This window comes from Bubalus bubalis, chromosome 11 (genome assembly GCF_019923935.1).
Source record: "Bubalus bubalis isolate 160015118507 breed Murrah chromosome 11, NDDB_SH_1, whole genome shotgun sequence".
NCBI lineage: Eukaryota > Metazoa > Chordata > Mammalia > Artiodactyla > Bovidae > Bubalus > Bubalus bubalis.
Window position 1 is genome coordinate 59,424,898 of NC_059167.1, and position 20,373 is coordinate 59,445,270.

The following is a 20,373-nucleotide window of genomic DNA, read 5'->3' on the forward strand; positions in this document are numbered from 1 at the left end:
TTTCCAGGAGAAGGTTGCCCATGTCATTAGAGCTGTGAGAAGGGCAAAGTTACTTCCAGCTGAAGGGGTCACAGTGCAGGGAGCGAGCTCTGCCCATGGCAAAGGTCATGAGGAAGGAGGCTTGGCATACGCAAAGGCAGGATCAAGCCTCAGGAGTCTCCCTGGAAATTCTTGAGCATCTGCCCCCAAAACCAGAGTCTGCCTACTTTCTGCTTTGTGCTTTCACCTACACCTCTGACTTTACTACGGGGGGCTGTCCCCCACTACCTCTCTCTGAAAAAAGAGTTAGCTTACAGCTCCAGTTAATAATTCCTGGGTGTGACAGTGTTTCAACCTACAAACTCCTTTGGAAATCCTCTAGCCTGCCTGAATAGGTTTTTCCGGCCACATGTGATTGCTCAGAGCCTCCCAACTGTGAGAGGCATGAGATGTTCTAAACTGTCTAAATACAGATTCCTTTGAGCAGTTAAAAGATTGATTAGAAATTGTATTGGTGAAGGGTTTTTCACTTGTTGGGCCAATGTTTGCTGCTAAGTCTCCATATCCCTTACCTGCTGTGTCCCTGGCAGTGTATTGATTAATATAATTGGTGTAAGTAGTAACTTTAATGTTTGCAACCTGGGACCCTTGAGTTAATTCTTTTTCTTATTATAGCCCACCTCACCTTTGCTCTGTAGGAATGCAACTTTATCTAATGCTTTTGGAGGGTGGCGCTTGACTAATCACCTTTAGAGAAAAATAAGTTTTCTGAAGAAAGGGTCTTAAAATGTTAACAGGCCTCCGGGCCAGAAGATGATGCAAATCACCTAAACTTTTGCATATGATAAGTTTGCAGGAAGAAAGCCTGGCTTACTGCATGACTCTACCCCTTCCCCCATTATCCTCTATGCATGACTTAAGGTATAAAAACTACTTTGGAAAATAAGGTGCGGGCCTTGTTCACCGAAACTTGGTCTCCCCCATGTTGTTCTTTCTCTCATCTTCTGGCTGAATTATTCAGCCTCTTTTCTCCACTGAATTTCCTCACTGAGCTATCCTTATTCTATTACTCTTTATATCCTTAATTAAAGTTTAATTAAGCAGTTGTTTCCTGATCCTCGCCAACGCCGTCCCCGTTTCGAATTCCCTGGATCCACCGGGGCTGGACCCCGGCTTCACAGAGAGCGTCATGGAAAAGCAGGCATTGGAGGAACCCAAACTTTGGGAGACATGTGTTGATGGTGGTGTGCATGCTTGCCTGTGGGAAGTGGCCAGGCTATGAGGGAAGGAGAGGGTGGTCAGCACTGTGCACCCTAGTCTTGCTCTATGCAGTTAGTCATAGGGACCGATGGATGTTTTCTGTTTCCATCACCTGCTCTGACATTACTAAAAAGATGATCACTACAGCCCTTCATTTTAGCACCTTTCAGAAAGCCAGAATCTTTATTGTTATAGTGGAACTTAAAATGTCATTTGAACCACAGAGAGTATCTAAACTCACAGCTGTCTACGGGTAATGAGCCGGACAGCTGAGATTTTCCCTCTGATAGTGGACCAGCCGTTTTAATGTGTAGCCATAAAGTTTTAACTTTTTCCTTAAAGGGCATCTCTTTTGTGAAGCACGGCAGATGCTTCCCTGACATCTTTAAACAGGACACGGTTAGCAGTTTGTGTTAAGTCAAGGGTGACCATAGTGGTGACTCCTGGTTTTCTCTGCAGGAGAGATGTAAGGGCGACCATCTGGATAGACGCGGGGGGCCAGGACTGAGGGAACGCCATTTATCCCAATCAAAAAGTACAGAGGGGCGTGAAAGCCACCGGCCTAGGCTGTGCCGTGGATGCAGGTGGAGATGATTCAGGGACAGCTGTAGCGCATTGCGGGGGACCCCGTGGCCAGTTTCAGTCCATCAGTGCTGGTGGCCTGCATGGTCAGGGACCTCTGAGCAGAGGCAGCTGCCTGCCCTCATTCCACCCTGCCTAGGGTGGAGTTCCCTGCCCTAGATCCCAAAGGGCGACAGAAACCAGAGACAGGTGGCTGGTTGTCTCCCACGGCAGCAAAGCTGTTCTGTCTTCTGCCTTCTGTGATTTGTTTCTCTGCTGTTTTCAGCTGATTGTATCTGTCACTGCTTCTAAAAACAGGCAGTGCGGCCGTCACCGTGACTGCTGATGCCAGCCTCCACATCTCCCTCCCTCTGCTTTTCTCCTCCTGCCTCTTTCCTTTCTTGTCACTTCAGTTGCTACTCAGATTTGTGAGAAAAGACTGGCCTTTTATAGACATCACTTGCCAGGCACAGTACTTCTTTCTGTCTTTGTTGGCTAGCCCATCACTCACAGTCCGGAGGGGATAATCTTATGGTCTTCCGCTTCCCTTTGGCAGAGTTCTCTGGGGGCCTGCTTTTTGCTGACAAAGAGGAGAGTTGTGTGTGTGTTTTTCTGGCAACTTTCTCTTCTTGAGCCATCCAAAAGGCTAGGGGAGCTGGAAAGCCATGTGCATAAAGACAGTCTTTATAATCCACTCAGGCTCCTCTCTGAAAGAACCGATTGCTTGAGCAGATGGAGCAGTTCTGGTTCTGAGGCAAGATGGAGCCGTGTGGTGAGGAGCCCAGATTCTGGGTCATAAGAGAACGGGGTGTGAACACTGTATCACTTGCTGGGTCTCTAACCATGGACACGTCTACAGCTCCATTTCTTCCACCTGTGTGGAAAATAGGACTAGACGTGGTCAGCACCACCTAGGGCATTGTAAAGCCCTTAAAACACAGTACTCAGAATGTGAGCTTTATTGTTGTTATCTCTGGATATCTTTCCCAGAAAAGACTCCGATGATGGGAAAGACTGAGGGCAGGAGGAGAAAGGGGCAATGGAGGATGAGATGGTTGTATGGCATCATCAGCTCAGTGGACATAAGTTTGAACAAATTCCGGGAGATAGTGAAGGACAGGGAAGCCTGATGTGCTGCAGTCCATGGGGTCACAAAGAGTTGGACACGACTTAGAAACTGAACAGCAGTCACTGGAAGACGGGAAATATAGTCTTACTCAGAACACGGAGGAAGTAAGTGCTCCTGGTATTTTCCATAATACCAGAGTTCCTATTGCAGAATTAACCTAGTGTGATTAATTATCTCTGAACCTAGGAATGGTGACTTGAGTATAATTCATTACCACACAAAATAGTGCACTAAGTTAGCTATTTTTAAAAGCTAAAAACAAGACTTTGAGGCATATACAAATGTGACCTTATATTAGGAACACTGTCTAAATTACAGTAATACTATTCTGTGGTTTGAAAAAACACTGGGAGCCAAATACCTAAATTTTCAGGATATGATAAACTAATCAAATGTCAGAAAGCTACTGGAGGGAAAAAATGCTTTTTGAGCTTTCAAAAACTATTACTAAATCACATTTAATGCCTTGGACAATATTCCCTCTATCAGCAGAGGCAGCTGGGCCCCTAGGTTTCATGTCTGAACTGTGTGTGTTGTGTCAACATCCTTCCCAGGTCTTCCTTGGCTAAATAAGGCTTTAAAATATCCTCATTGTCTGTGATCCTCATAGGGAATTTGTGTCAACATTTTAAAAGTGCCATTAATGGGATCTGTGCTCTTTTCAGGAACTTTACAAATGTCATTTTCCTTTTGATAAGCCCAAAGAAATATCTGAGAATTATTTATATTTATGTAACATTCAGATTTGAAATAACTCCACAATCATCTTACAAGTGTTCTTTCTCCAATATTTTGGAATGAATTTGTGTGTTGAATAGTACTAAGTGATGGATGTCTTCTTGGTCCCTTGCAAGTCTAGATCCTCTTAAAGAAAAAAAAAATAGTTATAGTTATTCAAATACATTCTGAAAAAAATCTAATCTTTAATTTCCATGTGTGGTTGGTAAGTTAACATACCAGTGACATTACTCAGTGAGAATGCTGAGGGATAATGATAAAAATGATAAAACTGACTGCTTATTAGAGCTTCCACTTTTATAGAGGAACTTCATGTCCCAATTGTAATTGTCTATAGAATGCTTGATTTTGAATCCAATTGGGTTTTGTTAGACTCATTATCATGATTGTCATTATTATCTTCGTTATTATTTACCATGTATTGGCTGTTTGTTCCCATTATGTTAGCAAAAAAAGAAAAGAATTAATCGTATGGGCATATTATTAAGAGTACAGATTTACACTAGGGATATTATCGGCTTACTTTAGCCATTTTGTCAATGCTTCATAATAGGTAAATAATCCTTTGATCAAGTTTAGAGAGAGAGAGAGAGAAGGAGGAAGGAAGGAAAGGAAGACGGGAGGGAGGCGGGAAGAAGAGGGGTAGGAGGGAAGGAAAGGTCTGCCCAAGCTCACAAAGAATTTAAAAATAATTAGGTAGGATTTGACTGTTATAGTCATTACTAGAAAGAAAAGCAACAAACTAAAAAGTCCACTCAGTTACAATAAAACTACTGGCAAGACGTTCCATTAGTTCTTTACAGTGAAGACTTTGAAAAAATTTAGGCATACTGGAACACTTAAAATTTTTGACTGCCCTCAGCAGAAGTTTTTTTGGGGCCAACTCTAATAATTTAACCACAGTTATTATTGATGATAAGCCTATCATTAATTGGGAATTCATTTGGCAAATTCCATGGTCCTCTGCTTCCCACATGTAGAAACAAAAGCTGTAGAGGGCCTGTAAGAAACAGAGTGCCCAAGTTGCCCGTGGAATCACCAGAATGCCACTGCATACACCTGGAGCTCACCACGGTTCAGGACATGCCTTTGAACACCCTTGACCCACTCTGGTAATGACAGTGAAGGGCAGTCACAGAACTTCTGCAATGTACTTTGCCTGAGTCCATATATGAAAGACACACTTAGCTCCAGAAGACACTTAAAGCATACTTCACAGATGATGGACTAATCCACCGTTTCTCACATCCTACAAAACACCACCATACTGGATGCAACACTTGTATTGTGGGACGCGGTAAATGATAAATGTTCTCCTGTATGGGTGGGGCCACATCAGGATGCTTCTCTCTCCAAATGGCTTGTATTTCTTCCTTCATTAACTTCTCTGTACAAGGATACAGTATTCTATGCACTAAGAGCATGCTTTGGATATTCCACTCAATGCTTATTGATGAGGTTATTGCCATTCACACTTTTGAGACAGAAAGCTCACAGTTTTACTGTTAAAATCTCAAGCCTTACAAAAAACAGGCATGTGTTTTATTTGCTTAATAGGCCTAATGATCCTTTTGTGGATTAAAACTCAAAGCATCAGATTTGTCTTTGAAATGACTAGTCGCTGAGGTGGTTAAATTAATAATACTACTACAGAAGATGGTTATCAAGAGAATGGAGGAAATCTTTGCATATTTCCATAAGCCATGTGGGAGAATGGTGGCGTGTAAGAAATTTAAAATGCTCTTCATTAATTTAAGTGTCCGTAAGTTTCAATGAACGTAATGATAATATAGGAGATAATATTTTACTCTAGGGGAAAATCAAGAGAATTATTTATTTTACTAGATGAATCTATTGGTCAAAGTACTTCACCAAAAATCACCTGTGAGTCAATTGCAAGTATCAGTTAGTCATCTTGCGACAGGACCTTATGGAACACAGAGAAAACTATCCCCACTGACCAAAGGGACCTGTGTAGAATAAATTCTTCCAGTTTGTTTCTTGAAAGTACTTATATCTTAGAAAAACAAAAAAGAATTGCATTATACTTAGAGGAAATTGTTTTAAACAGTGGTGGAAATATATATTAAGAAAGAATGTCTTGAAATATTGAGAGAATGTTAGTATTTACTTAGAGTAAAAATTCATCAGTGATCTCTCTGCAGACCCCATGATAAGAGAAAATACTATGAGAAAAGTATTTATTAAAAAGATTTGAAGGAAAAATTTTAAAGAGCCACATGTAAGATGGACAGATGAAATTTGGATAAAATAATGAAATTCCCCTTAATTAATCTCAGTTCTAGCTGCTCTTTGTATCACCTGAGCTGAGTGATGGGAGACTGACATGTTCAAGATGCAGTGGAAAATACAGTTGTAGACAGACTGAACAAAATTTCACATTTGTACTATATAAGCTGTCATGGGTTACTCTCTGCTACTAAAAAGTCTAAGCATTCAAAGATACGTACAGTCTGTTCTCAAATTCTCCTTTTCCAAATAGGTACAGTATCATATCCTGACCCCCCAAAAATGACCTTTATAAATTTGCCACTTAACAAAATAAAACTCTGCAAGTGATCAATAGGATTTGCCATCCAAAACAGATGGTGACTGCTGATAAAATTTTGAAGGCCTCTGAAACTATGGACCACAGATTAATTAACTGTCCTCTAAGAGCTGGTTTAGGCCTTAATACACATGAAGACTGGAAGACTATCTCCTAGTTCCTATTTCTGCTTTATTGACTATGCCAAAGCCTTTGACTGTGTGGATCACAATAAACTGTGGAAAATTCTGAAAGAGATGGGAATACCAGACCACCTGACCAGCCTCTTGAGAAACCTATATGCAGGTCAGGAAGCAATAGTTAGAACTGGACATGGAACAATAGACTGGTTCCAAATAGGAAAAGGAGTATGTCAATGCAGAGTACATAATGAGAAATGCTGGGCTGGATGAAGCACAAGCTGGAATCAAGATTGCTGGGAGAAATATCAGTAACCTCAGATATGCAGATGATACCACCCTTATGGCAGAAAGTGAAGAACTAAAGAGCCTCTTGATGAAAATGAAAGACGAGAGGGAAAAAGTTGGCTTAAAGCTCAACATTCAGAAAACTAAGATCATGGCATCTGGTCCCATCACTTCATGGGAAAGAGATAGGGAAACAGTGGCTGACTTTATTTTTCTGGGTTCCAAAATCACTGCAGATGGTGATTGCAGCCATGAAATTAAAAGACGCTTACTCCTTGGAAGGAAACTTATGACCAACCTAGACGGCATATTAAAAAGCAGAGACATTACTTTGCCAACAAAGGTCCATCTAGTCAAGGCTATGGTTTTTCCAGTGGTCATGTATGGATGTGAGAGTTGGACTGTGAAGAAAGCTGAGCGCTGAAGAACTGATGCTTTTGAACTGTGGTGTTGGAGAATACTCTTGAGAGTCCCTTGGACTGCAAGGAGATCCAACCAGTCCATTCTAAAGGAGACCAGTCCTGGGTGTTCATTGGAAGGACTGATGCTGAGGCTGAAACTCCAGTACTTTGTCCACCTCATGGGAAGAGTTGACTCATTGGAAAAGACTCTGATTCTGGGAGGGATTGGGGGCAGGAGGAGAAGAGGACGACAGAGGATGAGACAGCTGGATGGCATCACCAACTCAATGCACATGAGTTTGTGTGAACTCCAAGAGTTGGTGATGGACAGGGAGGCCTGGCGTGCTGCGATTCATGGGGTCGCAAAGAGTCAGACACGACTGAGCAACTGAACTGAACTGAACTGATTCATGTCACTCCTGCAACATATACATTTCCTTAGAAACTCCTCAAATCCAGCCGGCTGAAAACACGGTGCCAAGGGTTTCTCCAGAGCATCAGAGCCACTACAAAGAAATATAGAACTCAAAGAAAAAGTGAGATGGCCTGACTTCCTACAAATTGTTTTTCATTAAAAAATATATAATATAGAAGTAAATAGTACTAATAAGGAGTAGAAATAACACAGAGTGAAGAAGGTAGCAAGTAAGAAAGCTGAATGAAGACACTCACAGAAAAAAATATTTATACTCTTAAAAGATTTAATTATCTGGCTGATTTCCATAATATGGTAAATCTTGCTAGATTAATTGAGAAACTAAAAGTTAATTATAAAACACCCAAAAATGCTACTTCTGGGAACCCCACTGATTCATTTTTAACAGTGGATTTTATCACAGGTTACTGTGATCATAGCAAAATGTTTGATTAAAATGTTTTAAAAATGGACCAGCATGCACTGTAGCAACAGGGGAGTTGCGAGCCAAGCAGGATATTGAGTCCTTCCAAGAAGCTTGAACCACGGAATACAGGAGCCAACAGCAAACACCCCTGAAACTCACAGGCTCTTTGGCAGCACAACAATGAAGCTTCTTAAGAGTAATCAGAGCCCCCAACACTCCCACAGCTCCTTTGGCACCAAATAAACCTTTACTTGAGAAGGAAATTTATAGAGGCAGACATAGAATTTTATGAGACCTGAGTAATATATTTATTTCAGCACATTTTGATCATAAAATTATCATTGAGCTGAATGTTCTGGCAAGTAAACACAGTTCAGTCTTTTTTGCCTCAAAAGGAGGCTTACTTTGGGTTGCAGTGCTCAGATCCAGCCTGTGCCTGTTATTCGGAATTTTAGTACCAGTCACTCCTATATAGTCCTAGGGCAAGGTGACTGCTGAGGTTTCTGCTACCTAGCAGCATTGAGGCACTGGCTGCTGAAATGTAAAAACACTTTCTGGGAACAATTTAGTCCAGCGTCATATAGCAGAGATGAGTAGTGTAATAGCTGTAGGTCCCCTGCATTGCATTTTTTTAAGTGCTTAACTTATGGATGTTTTCTTTTTCCCCCAGAAGCAGAAACTTAACTTTTCTTTACCTCCTGATATTAAAGTAAAATAATAAAATGAAAATATAATATAATAATTTGTATCATTTGAGCCCAGACCAACAGACAGTGGTGTTAGTTTGACAGAAACATACTAGATGTTAGGAGAAAATAAATCAACCAGTGAATTTAAAAGTGATCTTTCCCCCCAATCAAAATCACAAAACAATCTTCACATCAAAGTTGGTTTCTTTCACAGATTCCAATAAAGAGATTTTAAATCCTACATTTTATTTTTTATTTTAAAAAGCAATAACAAATCATCTGTCAAAATATTAGGAGACTCCAAATAGCCAAAACAAGCTTGAAAAAGAAGGGCAGAATTGGAGTTCTTACACTTCCTGATTACAAAATGCACTACAAAGCTACAAAAGTACAAAAAGAACTGTACTAGCATAAAGATAGACAGAAGACCACTGGAAACTGAATAAAGCCCAGAAGTAAATTCTCACATTCATGGTCAAGTGATTTTTGACAAAGGTTCCAAGACTATGCAATGGGGAAAAGGTAGTTTTAGTAGCAAATGACGGTGGGAAACTATCTTCATGCAAAAGAATTAAGTTGGACAGTTACTGAAAGCCATGTACAAAAATTAACCTGAAATAAATCAAAGACTGAAAAGTAAGAACTGGAACTATGAAACTCTTAGATGAAAACATAGGGCAAATGCTTCATGACACTGGGTTTGGCAAAGATTTCTTGGATATGGCATCAAAGACATAGGCAACAAAAGAAAAAGTAGACAAATTGGACTTCATGAAAATTTGCAAATTCTTGTTGTCAAAAGACAACAAAAACAACCAACCCAATTTCAAAATGGGCAAATGACTTGAACAGACTTTTTACCAAAGAAGGTATACAATAAGTACATGAAAAGATGCTCAAGATTATGAGTCATTGTGCTGTGCTTAGTCACTCAGTCATATCTGACTCTTTGCAACCCCATGGACTGCAGACTGCCAGGCTCCTCTGTCCGTGCAGATTCTCCAGGCAAGAATACTGGAATGGGTTCCCCTGCCTTCTCCAGGGGATCTTCCCAACCCAGGGATCAAACCCAGTTCTCCCACATTGCAGGCAGTTTTTTTACCTTCTGAGCCACCAGGTAAGCCCTATGAGTCATCAGGGAAATGCAAATCAAAACCACAATGAAATACCACTTCACACCCACTAGGACGGGAAAGAAAGTAAAAGTTGCTCAGTTGTGTCTGACTCTCTGCGACCCCATGGAATTCTCTAGGCCAGAATACTGGAATGGGTAGCCTTTCCCATCTCCAGGGGATCTTCTCAACCCAGGGATTGAACCCAGGTCTTCCATATTGCAGGCAGATTCTTGATCTTCTCAACCCAGGGATTGAACCCAGGTCTTCCACATTGCAGGCAGATTCTTTACCAGCTGAGCCACAAGGGAAGTCCAAGAATACTGGAGTGGGTAACCTATCCCTTCTCTAGCAGATCTTCCCGACCCAGGAATCAAACCGGGGTGTCCTACATTGCAAGTGGATTCTTTACCAACTGAGCCATGAGGGAATGGCTACTATTTGAAAAAAAAAAAAAAAAAAACAGACTGATAAGTATTGGTGAGAATGTAAAGAAATTGGAACCCTTGTGCATTGTTGGTGAGAATGTAAATGATACAGCTACTGTGGAAAGTAGTATGGTGATTTCTCAAAAAAAAAAAATTAAAATCGAGTCACAATACAAGTCAGTAATTCCACTTCAGGGTATATGAACCACCCCCTCCCTAAAAAAAAAAAAAAAGTGAAACAGACAGTCACACAGATATTTGTGTTCTTATGTTCATAAGTTTATTCAAAATAGCCAAAAGGTGGAAGAAACACAGATGTCCATCAGCAGATGAATGGATAAACAAAATGTAGTATATACATATAATGGAATATTATTCAGTCTTGACAAAAGTGTTGACACAAGCTACAAAACGGATAAACCTTGAAGACATTACGTAAAAGAAATAAACTAGTCACAAAAGGACAAATACTGTATGATTCCACGTGTATGAGGTACCTAGAGTAGTCAGGTTGACAGAGACAGAAAGTAGAATGGTGGTTGCCAGAGGCTGGGAGGAGGGGTGAATGCAGAGTTACTGTTTAATAAGTCCAGAGCTTCAGTTTGGGAAGAAGAAAAAGTTTTGGAGATGGTTGGTGGTAATGGTTGTATAACAATGTGAACTTATTTAGTGCCACAGAATTCTCCAATTAAAAATAGTTAAAATGGTTTAAGTTATATGTTATATATATTTTATTACAATAAAATAATGAGATCAACAATATTGAATGAATTAACTGTCAAAAAATTGGAAAGAACTTTGTCAAAAATAGGTTAAATAAATTGAACCCACCCAATAGAGTATTTTTGTAGTCAGTAACATTTATTGATGGTGGCAACACAGAAAACGCCCGTGATATGGGGGTAAATGGGAAAGAGGTGAAATTGTCACATACTATAATTGCAACTATAACTAAATCTAGCTCAAGGGAGAAAAACTAAAAGGAAACATCAGAATTCTTTAAAAATTTGCATTGGAGTAGTGAGACTATTTGCTTTTCTTAAACCTATTTTCCTGTTGTTTTTGAAACAGGATGTAATCATCTTTCATGGAAAATAAATTTATCATCAAAACTGAACAAGGAATAAGGGAAAGTTTTTAAATAATTATTATTAAAACCCATTTTAGTTATTACCCATAAAATCCAGAATGCTGGGGGGATTGGGGGGGGAGGTTTGAGGCTTTTGCAAAATAGTACAAATACAGAAGGTGAGTAATAGTTTCCTAGAAAGCCCGTGTTCAATTCTGTGCTTCAAAATCTGCTTCAGGATTTGGGTCACTGAGCAGGGACACAGAGGACAAGCATTTCTAAAGAAAGAAATTTTTCAAGGAGTGTCATACACTTGACACGGCAAAGATAACTTCCCAGCGGCAGAACCTGCATGTTCAGAGAGATACCTCTCTAGGTCAGGCAGACTCATCGCTGAGCAAATAGCCTTTAAAACTGCTTTCCCAAATGAGGCAATGAGTGATGCTAAGTCGATTATAACTTGATTCTGTATCTATCTTTGTCTGGCATACTTGCTGTCATTAGCTCATTGTCTTTCAGCAACCACTTCTAGGCTTATCCTACCACCCACTCAGGGAAAAGAGAATCAGAACAAGAGAGGATCTGGGTTCAGATGGTGATATCTGCTCTTTAGAAGGGACAAATAGAGGGCGAGCAAAGATGGTGGGTGTCTGTGTCACGGAACAGACGCTGCAGCTGCACCTCCGGCCACTCAGTCATTTAACAGACCCTCCCATGACCTCCCACTTAGAGCAGCTCCCAGAGAGGGGAGTGATGGAGACCTGTGATGAAACCAAGATGTCCCTTGAGGCACCAAGGTAACCAGCTTCCCAGAGGTCCAACAACCGTGTGCCTTTCTGATGGCTCCAGTTGTTACAAATCCATCCCCATAAGAGACATTATCCAATCTGTCTTCCAGAGCCATTGTTCCCAGCAGACACTGCCACAAAATATTCTCATAAATTGAGTTCTACTCCATGATGCTCTTGGATTCTGGTTTGAAGAAGTTTTCCAAAGTCCTAGTTTGCTTTCTTTTCTACACTCTGCCACTTTGGACCATTCTGTTGTCTCATCAATCCTAGGTGGTTCGAGATCAGATCTCTCACTGCACAGTGAAATTGCGCCAGACCACAGGTCTCATGGAATACTGCCTGGAGGTGATTAAGGAAAATGATCCTAGTGGCTTTTTGCAGGTAAATGTCAACTAGTTTCTGCTTCAGATTCTCAATGTTCCATGAGACTGACTCTATGATGCCAAGGCCAGACTCCCAACAGACCTAGCTGGATATGGGGCGTTCCACAATGGAACCCACCTTTGTGTTGCCAGATGGATGTGGGTGCCTTTGGAACTTCACTGGCGTCTCAGAAGATTCTACCATCATGGGCTACAAGACTGAAAAGGCTTTTTAAACTTGTTTTTGTTTATGTTTGATCATGAAAACATAATTCCCTCCAAGTTCCTCCAAAGCAAACTTATTACCTTGTGTAAGAACTGGGTCCCTTTACTAATATCTTGGACAGTTTTGTCAGAAATGTAAGTATACACATGTTTCTACCTTCTTTACACCTCCTTCTGGCAAGTCAGTGATTTTCCAAACAGAGTGAAATTTTTTCATTGTTTGGATGTCTCATGATTTCTTTAGTGTTGTTTTAATGACATGCTGTGATGTCAGCTAAATTTTACTTAACTTTTGATCCCAGTGATTAATGGACCTCTGATTAAGGAACATGTAGCTTCCTTTCAACTAACATTCTACCAAACTGGCCAAGAATGATGGAGGGGGGGGCCCTAAATATAAGAAATGAAAAAGTCCTCTACCAAAGAATCAGATCATGCATGAAGATGATGTATAGGAAATCTTATCTTACAGATGATAATATGCAACCTCTCTGAACCACTTAATAAAAGTCATTAGGTCTTAGGTCTTGACGTAATACCCATAGCTCATATCAGAAACCTATGATTGTTGGTGCTAGTGGATTTCACTAATTGCTAACATATCACTACTGAATGTTGTTGGCTTTTAGCTAATCAGTCATAAATAGCATGATCATGTATCCAGATGATATAATAGAGCAATTAACAGCTTCTAGTTATATATAGTGATCCCTCTGAGTCCCAGAAATATTCAGATTTTCATGATAAATCACAGGTTACTCTCATCATCAGAAGTTCCTCTCTGCCTGCATAGAGACAGGAAGGATGTGGGTCCCAAGGCGCTTGGTGGGGCACACTGGAGAGCCAAAGAGCAGTTTGGGTGCCCAGTGTGGGGTTGTATTTCTTAGGCTATGCTCTTTGTTTGAATAGATTTCTGACGCCCTCATAAGGAGAGTGCACCTGACTGAGGATCAGTGGGGGAAAGGCACGCTCACTCCCAGGATGACCACGGACTTCGACTTGAGTCTGGACAACAGCCCTCTGCTGCAGTCCATCCACCAGCTCGACTTCGTGCAGATGAAAGGTGCGTGCCTGTGCCCCACCCAGTCAGAGCAACTCCCTGCTGGAAGCAGGGTAAAGGCAGCTTGCAGATTGCAGCAAACGAAAGGCAGCCACCAGGTTTATAAATCAGCTGAGAGGTGAGAAAGTCCACACACACACACACACACACACACACACACACACACACACCCCTTTGGTTAGTGTTACAAAAATCTGGAATAGCTCCCATCTTATTGTGTAATGGAAATGTATATCCTTGTAGCTGGAATGTCAGATAAATCAGAAGGACTCAATGCTCGCCTTTGAGAGACATAAGAGATTTCACATGCTCAGCATTACAGGAAGAAAGAGAGAGAACATCACTGTACATAAATAACATCTTGTTACAGACGGTAACTCTGATATACTGATATAAATCAAGGGAGTTCAGCATTGAAACTGCTTCTACAGGGATAGAGATAGTGGCAGACAGTTGATTGTGGATTAGCAGGAATTTGAGAGGATCAGAATTGGCTTGCTTATACTGGTCAGGAAAATGAGAGCCTGGGTACAGAAGGAAAATGAAAGTATGTAATAAAAACTTTAACATTTTAAATTTTTTGGTATATTAAATTAAGGGGTATGGCAAGATCTCGAGATTTGTAGTATCTGCTGAGGGGACATATAAGTACTTAAAATTATCTTAAGGAATATAGCTCTTTGAAGAAAAAGTAAAAACTCAAGCCAACCATGCAATAATATTTTTATGGCAGTGTAAGTAATATCCCATTTGAAAAATATTTCTGATTTTTTAAAACCTTTTTATGGTGAAATAACTTATATATTCAGAGTAAGTTGCAACAATAGTAAGGAGAGGTCCCCTATACCCTTCATCCAGTTTCCATTCATGGTTACATCTGACGTAACTGTCACATAACATCAAAACCAGGAAACTGACGTCAGTACAGTGTGTGTATATGTGTAGTTCCGTGCCATCACATCACATGTGTAACCACCTCTGCAGTCCAGATACAGAACTACTCCATCAATGCTTTCCCTCATCTGCCCCTCTTAGTCTCCCATCCCCACTGATCTGGCTTCCATCTCCATAACTTTGTCATTTTCTGATCTTTTTTAAAACTAAAGTAATTGATTTGCTCTGTGCTTCTCCCAACTTAAGCATCCATGTAATAAATAACTTAGAATCCAATGGTTTAGAATTTTTGTGTCTTAAGAAAAATCCGCATACATCCTTTTATTAGAACCATATAACCCCGCAGGTGTTAGGGGTTTATACTACACATGCAGTTACACACATTCCTGTCCCGGGTAATGCACAGTACTTCTCTCATCCTCTTAATGAGTTTTTGTCCTCTTTCATCTTCAGTTTCCTCATCTTTTTGTTTAATATGTATTGCTTTGGGATAATGCCTTTATTAATTTTCAAAGTAACTAGTGTATAGATTGTAAATAAAAATGCTTTGTTGTAGTAACAAAAACATTTAGCTTTTACTGGCTGCCTACCAAATCAGACATACTCTTTCCATGGATTACAAAATGCTTTCCATGGATTAACTCATTTTATTCTCCCAATCCTAGTAAGCAGCTGAGGACACTGAGGTGCAGGAAGACTGGGTTACTTGCCTGGGCTCACCCAGCTAGTGACTGACAGGGCCAGAATTCAAACCCATGGAGCATGGTTCCAGAACTCACACCTACAACTTCCAGTTTGTGCTGTAAAGTTAGTGCCTTACTAAGCCACTTCTTCAAGAAGTAACTGAATTCTTCTCTTAGTCTTGAGAAATTAAAATTTTTTTTGTTGCAGCAATGCTTTCAGGCTTTAAAAAAAATTTTTAACACCTACATGGTAGCCTGTGGTGCGTCACCATCCCAATAATGTGCAGAGCCCCCTGATCAGCCTCTTTTTGTCCCCAGTTCCTTCAACAAGGTAGAACCATTGAAAGGTTATGTCACAAGTAGCTCAGAGGAGAAAATGTGTCACAAAAGGGCCATGTAAGGGCTTTTGGTGAAAGAGAGAAGAAAAATAAAAAAGAGTCAATCCAATTAGCCTTGGTGAAGGGGCAGGAGGAGGGGCAGGTAGAGCATCGAGGCCTCAGGGCTTTCAGATGCTTTAATCAGCTGAAAGCCCTCTCCTCCCCCGTCCATTCTGAGAGATGTCCATCTGCCATGGTGGAGTCCAGGCCAGTTGACACAGTGGTGACAACTGTATTGCAGACGGGCTTCCTTGGAAGTAGCAACACAGACCACACTCCTAAAGCGTTATCACTTGGCCACTTGGCTGCACACAAGCATAACTGTGGACATGACTGGACACACAGCAGAGAATGCCATGCATTTGAAAGGCCAAAGTGCAGAACACTCTTACAGCAAAAACTCACCTAGAATACAAAATTATCCAAAACCATTATTTATAATGTTAATACAGTAGACCACTTGGTATGAGACTGGATTGTTCCCTTTTCCTTTTCTTTTTAATACTTCATGTGAATTTACTTCTGATAAGTATCCCTCTGAGGAGTTAATTTATATGTTTATGTGTGTGTGTGTGTTATGTTCACTAAATTTAATTAATTCAGTAAGAGCCCAGTCCTCCTTAAAATCTGAATAATTTTTATCTGTCACACTTTTAAAGGAGAGAAAAAGCTGAAAGGTCATGACCCAGAACTCAGTTACCTGCAGTTAAGACTTCTCTTGCTTGCCCCTTTGATGTCTGTTAGCATATACACAACCATGCCTAGTGCATTGTTGGTCTTTTTATTTTCTTAGGATATTCATAGTCAGTTTAGCAAACTGAGCTTCACAGTCAGGAAAAATCTCTCAAGAAATTGCACCCTCATGTCCATGTAGTAATAGCTAAATTTAAATAGCACTTGAAATGGTGTTCAGTTCAGATCAGTCGCTCAGTCGTGTCTGACTCTTTGTGACCCCATGAATCGCAGCACGCCAGGCCTCCCTGTCCATCACCAACTCCCGGAGTTCACTCAGACTCACGTCCATCAAGTCAGTGATGCCATCCAGCCATCTCATCCTCTGTTGTCCCCTTCTCCTCCTGCCCCCAATCCCTCCCGGCATCAGAGTCTTTTCCAATGAGTCAACTCTTCGCATGAGGTGGCCAAAGTACTGGAGTTTCAGCTTTAGCATCATTCCTTCCAAAGAAATCCCAGGGCTGATTTCCTTCAGAATGGACTAGTTGGATCTCCTTGCAGTCCAAGGGACTCTCCCATTGTAAGACTAACAATATGTTGGTTTCAATATATAATTTCTAATTGTGCTAAGTGGATTAGTAGAAAGTTTAAAATATTTTCAAAGTTACTTGAAATAGGCATTTAAGTCTGACTCAAACTTACAGCTAAAATATCTGTCTACTTCCTGACTCAAAATTTGAGAATCTCTCCGGTTTTGAAATTTTATCTCAGATGCCTTTTTTTTTAACATCAGAGAAGATAGGTCTCTTGCTCATTTTAAAATATTCTCACAGCATCTGCTACTCAACTAAAATGCATTGTCTAAAATTAGTCTCTTATTAGCTAAGGATTTAACTGATCTGCTCTTTTGGATTCCATATCACCCTCAAGCAATTGAGATCTGAGTGAAGAATGTTGGTACCCTCTCTGTTCAAACATCACAAAATGTAAGGGCATTTCTCCAGTTGCATTTTGATTAGAAAATCATCTTACCCTCTTTCCAGACTACTGGGAGTGGTGTTTGATCTCTCAGGCTTTTCTTTTGTAGACAACAACCAATTAAACTTTGTTTTCTGTTTTTATTATAGAGTAATAGATACATTTTTCCTTAATCCTAAATTGCTATTTTCAACTTTTACCTGGTCATGGGAAGGATATTTTAATATCTTTTTTGCCAGTCTATCAGGGGCTCTGTTGCTTGGCTCAGAATAGATTCCAGATACATACTCTCTCCCAGAAAAATATTATTACCCCAGAATTGTTTAAGGACACAAAGTATCCCAAGGTTCATGAGTTAGTGCTGAAATAAAACACCAGATGTCGGGGTGTTCATTCTGACCCAGGGTGAAACATTGACCTGACAGTCCATCAAGCCTTTTTAACACATAGACCAACAGATATTAATCTCTTGAGTGCCTCTACTCACCTAAGGACACATTTATCTCCATTAACTCATGTTGAATGTTAAAAAGCCCTGAATATGCACCAAGGTTATGGGCAAGGACAATGTGATCTAAACAGATTCTCCTATAGATTATGGAAAAAAAAAACACCCAGAGGTTTGGCAGAGATGGGAATGAGCATACATGGAGGGGGGGGGGTGGTTTAATTGCTAAGTCATGCCCAACTCTTGCAACCCCATGGACTGTGGCCTACTAGGCTCCTCTGTCCATGGGATTTCCCAGGCAGGAATGCTGGAAAGGGTGGCCATTCCCTTCTCCAGGGGATCTTCCCAATTCAGGGATTGAACTTGCATCTCCTGAACTGCAAGCAGATTCTTTGCCACTGAACCACCAGGGAAGCCCCCACATGTGGGAACTTGCATGAAATCTGTTCATGCTCTGGGGGCCTGGAATTCGTGTCCTCAAAGCCTTGTGTGCAAGTTTATCCTCAGCAAAGTACTAATGCCAGCTTTCCAGAAACAGCCCATTCTTCTGCTGAAGTCTAAACTTTCCTCAGATGCTATTTGTATTGTTCAACCATCATAAAAAGGAATGACAGTCCACAAAGGAACCTTCAGAGACGATGACAGTAAAATTGCTCTCCCAGCCACTACAGCTCTTAAGGTGAACTATTATAATCTATACCAGCAATTCTTGAGAAGCTTTATCGTTCACATTCTAGGAACTAAGAAGAAACACTGCTCTTGGAATTAGGCCTGCACTCTCCCTCTAATTCACTATTACTGAGCCCCTGACTGGAGAGGCAGTGATGTAAACATCCAGCCCGGGAAGCCAACCTGCTGGGGGTCAAAACCCAGCTCTGCCACTGCCTCGCCCTGAATCCTTCCTGTGTTTCAGTTCCCTTGTCTACAAATAGAGATCATCACAGTACCTACCTTGTGGGCTGGTGTTGAAAATCAACTGAATGGACACATGTAAGCCCCTTCCCACAGTCTGGGCCTCAGCAGTGTTTCCACCTCACACGTGTTCTCGTGGCTTCCTCACAGCTCCCTGTTCTCCCTTGTCCTCACCACACTCTTGTGAACCCACACAGAGGAATTCTGGATGGTGTGAGGGCTGTCAGTCTGAAGGATTAGAGAGAAAAGTAAGTAAATATGAAAATCATGAGAGATAATTTGAACTAGAATGACCTTAAAAAGGTAAGACTTTTGAAAACCTTGGTATTAACAGGCCACAGCGGCAGAATTTAATTTTGAGATGAGGCTCCACCAGACCCCAAGGAAGTCAGTAAGAACAGCTACCATTCTGTATCTAAGAGAATTTTGAGCCCGAAGCTTGATTTTACAGGCTAAGAGGATACTGAGTACTAGAATTCTCATCAGGTCAGGGGAAGCTAGTTATTTAGGAAAAATAAAGATATCCAGGAATGATCATCAATGTGTTAAGATAGTTATTGTAGCTCCAATTATAGGAATTTCAATAAAACAAAACCTTTTCTCTCAGAGTTCAGCCCAACAACTATAATGCTATCCATTTCCAAAGCATAAGAGATAAATCAATTTGAAAATACTCTGGATTCTTGTAGGCCATTTATTTTATACCTAATAAATTGAAGAGGGGTAATAAAGATACAACACCCAGTATAAAATCTGTTGTTCTGAAATGCCAGCCTTAAGTATTTTTTAACAAGACTGTAATTTTATCACATTTCCTTTTATATGCAATGTCACTTTGGGGTAAATAAGGAAAAGGAAAAAATAATTCTCAGCACATTGAGAAATAGATTTAGACACATGCAGATGTTCCCCGGTTCCTTCCGTCTCTCTCTCTTCCTCTCTCTCTCTTAATTTGCCTTTTTTTTTTTTTTTTTTTGTTCATTTGTTTAAATTTGGGATAGTGTTAAGATCTGAAGATTAGAGACTGGTTAGACTTTTTTCTAGCTCCTTGGCCTTTGAAAGTGTATCCCACTGAGTACTTACAAATGAAGTTCACATGTTTTAATTACACATGACACTATATATTTCAATGCATCTTTTAATTATATCTATGACTATGTGGGAAATTTGAGTTTCTTATCAGAGACATTGAAAGTATTTGTGTGATTCAAGTTGAAATCATTTTCTGGATCTTATTTGTTGATTTTAAAACTGGTGAAATGTAGACTTGCCTGAAACATGAAAAAAGGGAAAATGAAGACTAATAAGGCAGATAATGAAATAAAGAAAGTCCGAGGACTTGTTATTTTATGGAAGGCCCTAACCAATACCAACAGTTAAGAGCAAATATTTCCCAGGGAGACTCACTGCCTGTCTCTAGAAACCCTTTGAAGAACAGTTTGCTTAAATTTGTCAGATTTTGTTGTTGTTACTGTTCAGTCAAAAAGTCGTGTCTGACTCTTCATGACCCCATGGACTGCAGCATACCAGGCTTCCCTGTCCCTCACCATCTCCCGGCATTTGCCCAAGTTCATGTCCATTGAATCCGTGATGCCATCTAACCATCTCATCGTCTCTCACCCTCTTCTGCCTTCAATTTTTCCCAGGATCAGGTCTTTTCCACTGAGTCAGCTCTGCACATGAGGTGGCCAAAGTATGGGAGCTTTAGCTTCAGCATCAGTCCTTCCAAAGAGTATTCAGGGTCAGATTTTACTCCACTGTTACTATGTTAAGAGGTATTCTTTTAC

At 40.5% G+C, this 20,373-nt stretch overlaps 1 protein-coding gene across 10 annotated transcripts in view; it reads left to right on the plus strand.

Annotated features, from left to right (window-relative positions):
* The window catches only part of TRIM9 (tripartite motif containing 9), a 116,479-nt gene that overhangs the window by 67,963 nt on the left and 28,143 nt on the right, over window positions 1-20,373 (plus strand). For all 10 annotated transcript variants that reach the window (XM_025295778.3, XM_025295776.3, XM_044925125.2 and 7 more), the window contains exons 4-5: window positions 12,246-12,356; window positions 13,472-13,625. In XM_025295778.3, the coding sequence (XP_025151563.1) occupies window positions 12,246-12,356; window positions 13,472-13,625 (265 nt within the window). The remainder of the gene's footprint in view (window positions 1-12,245; window positions 12,357-13,471; window positions 13,626-20,373) is intronic.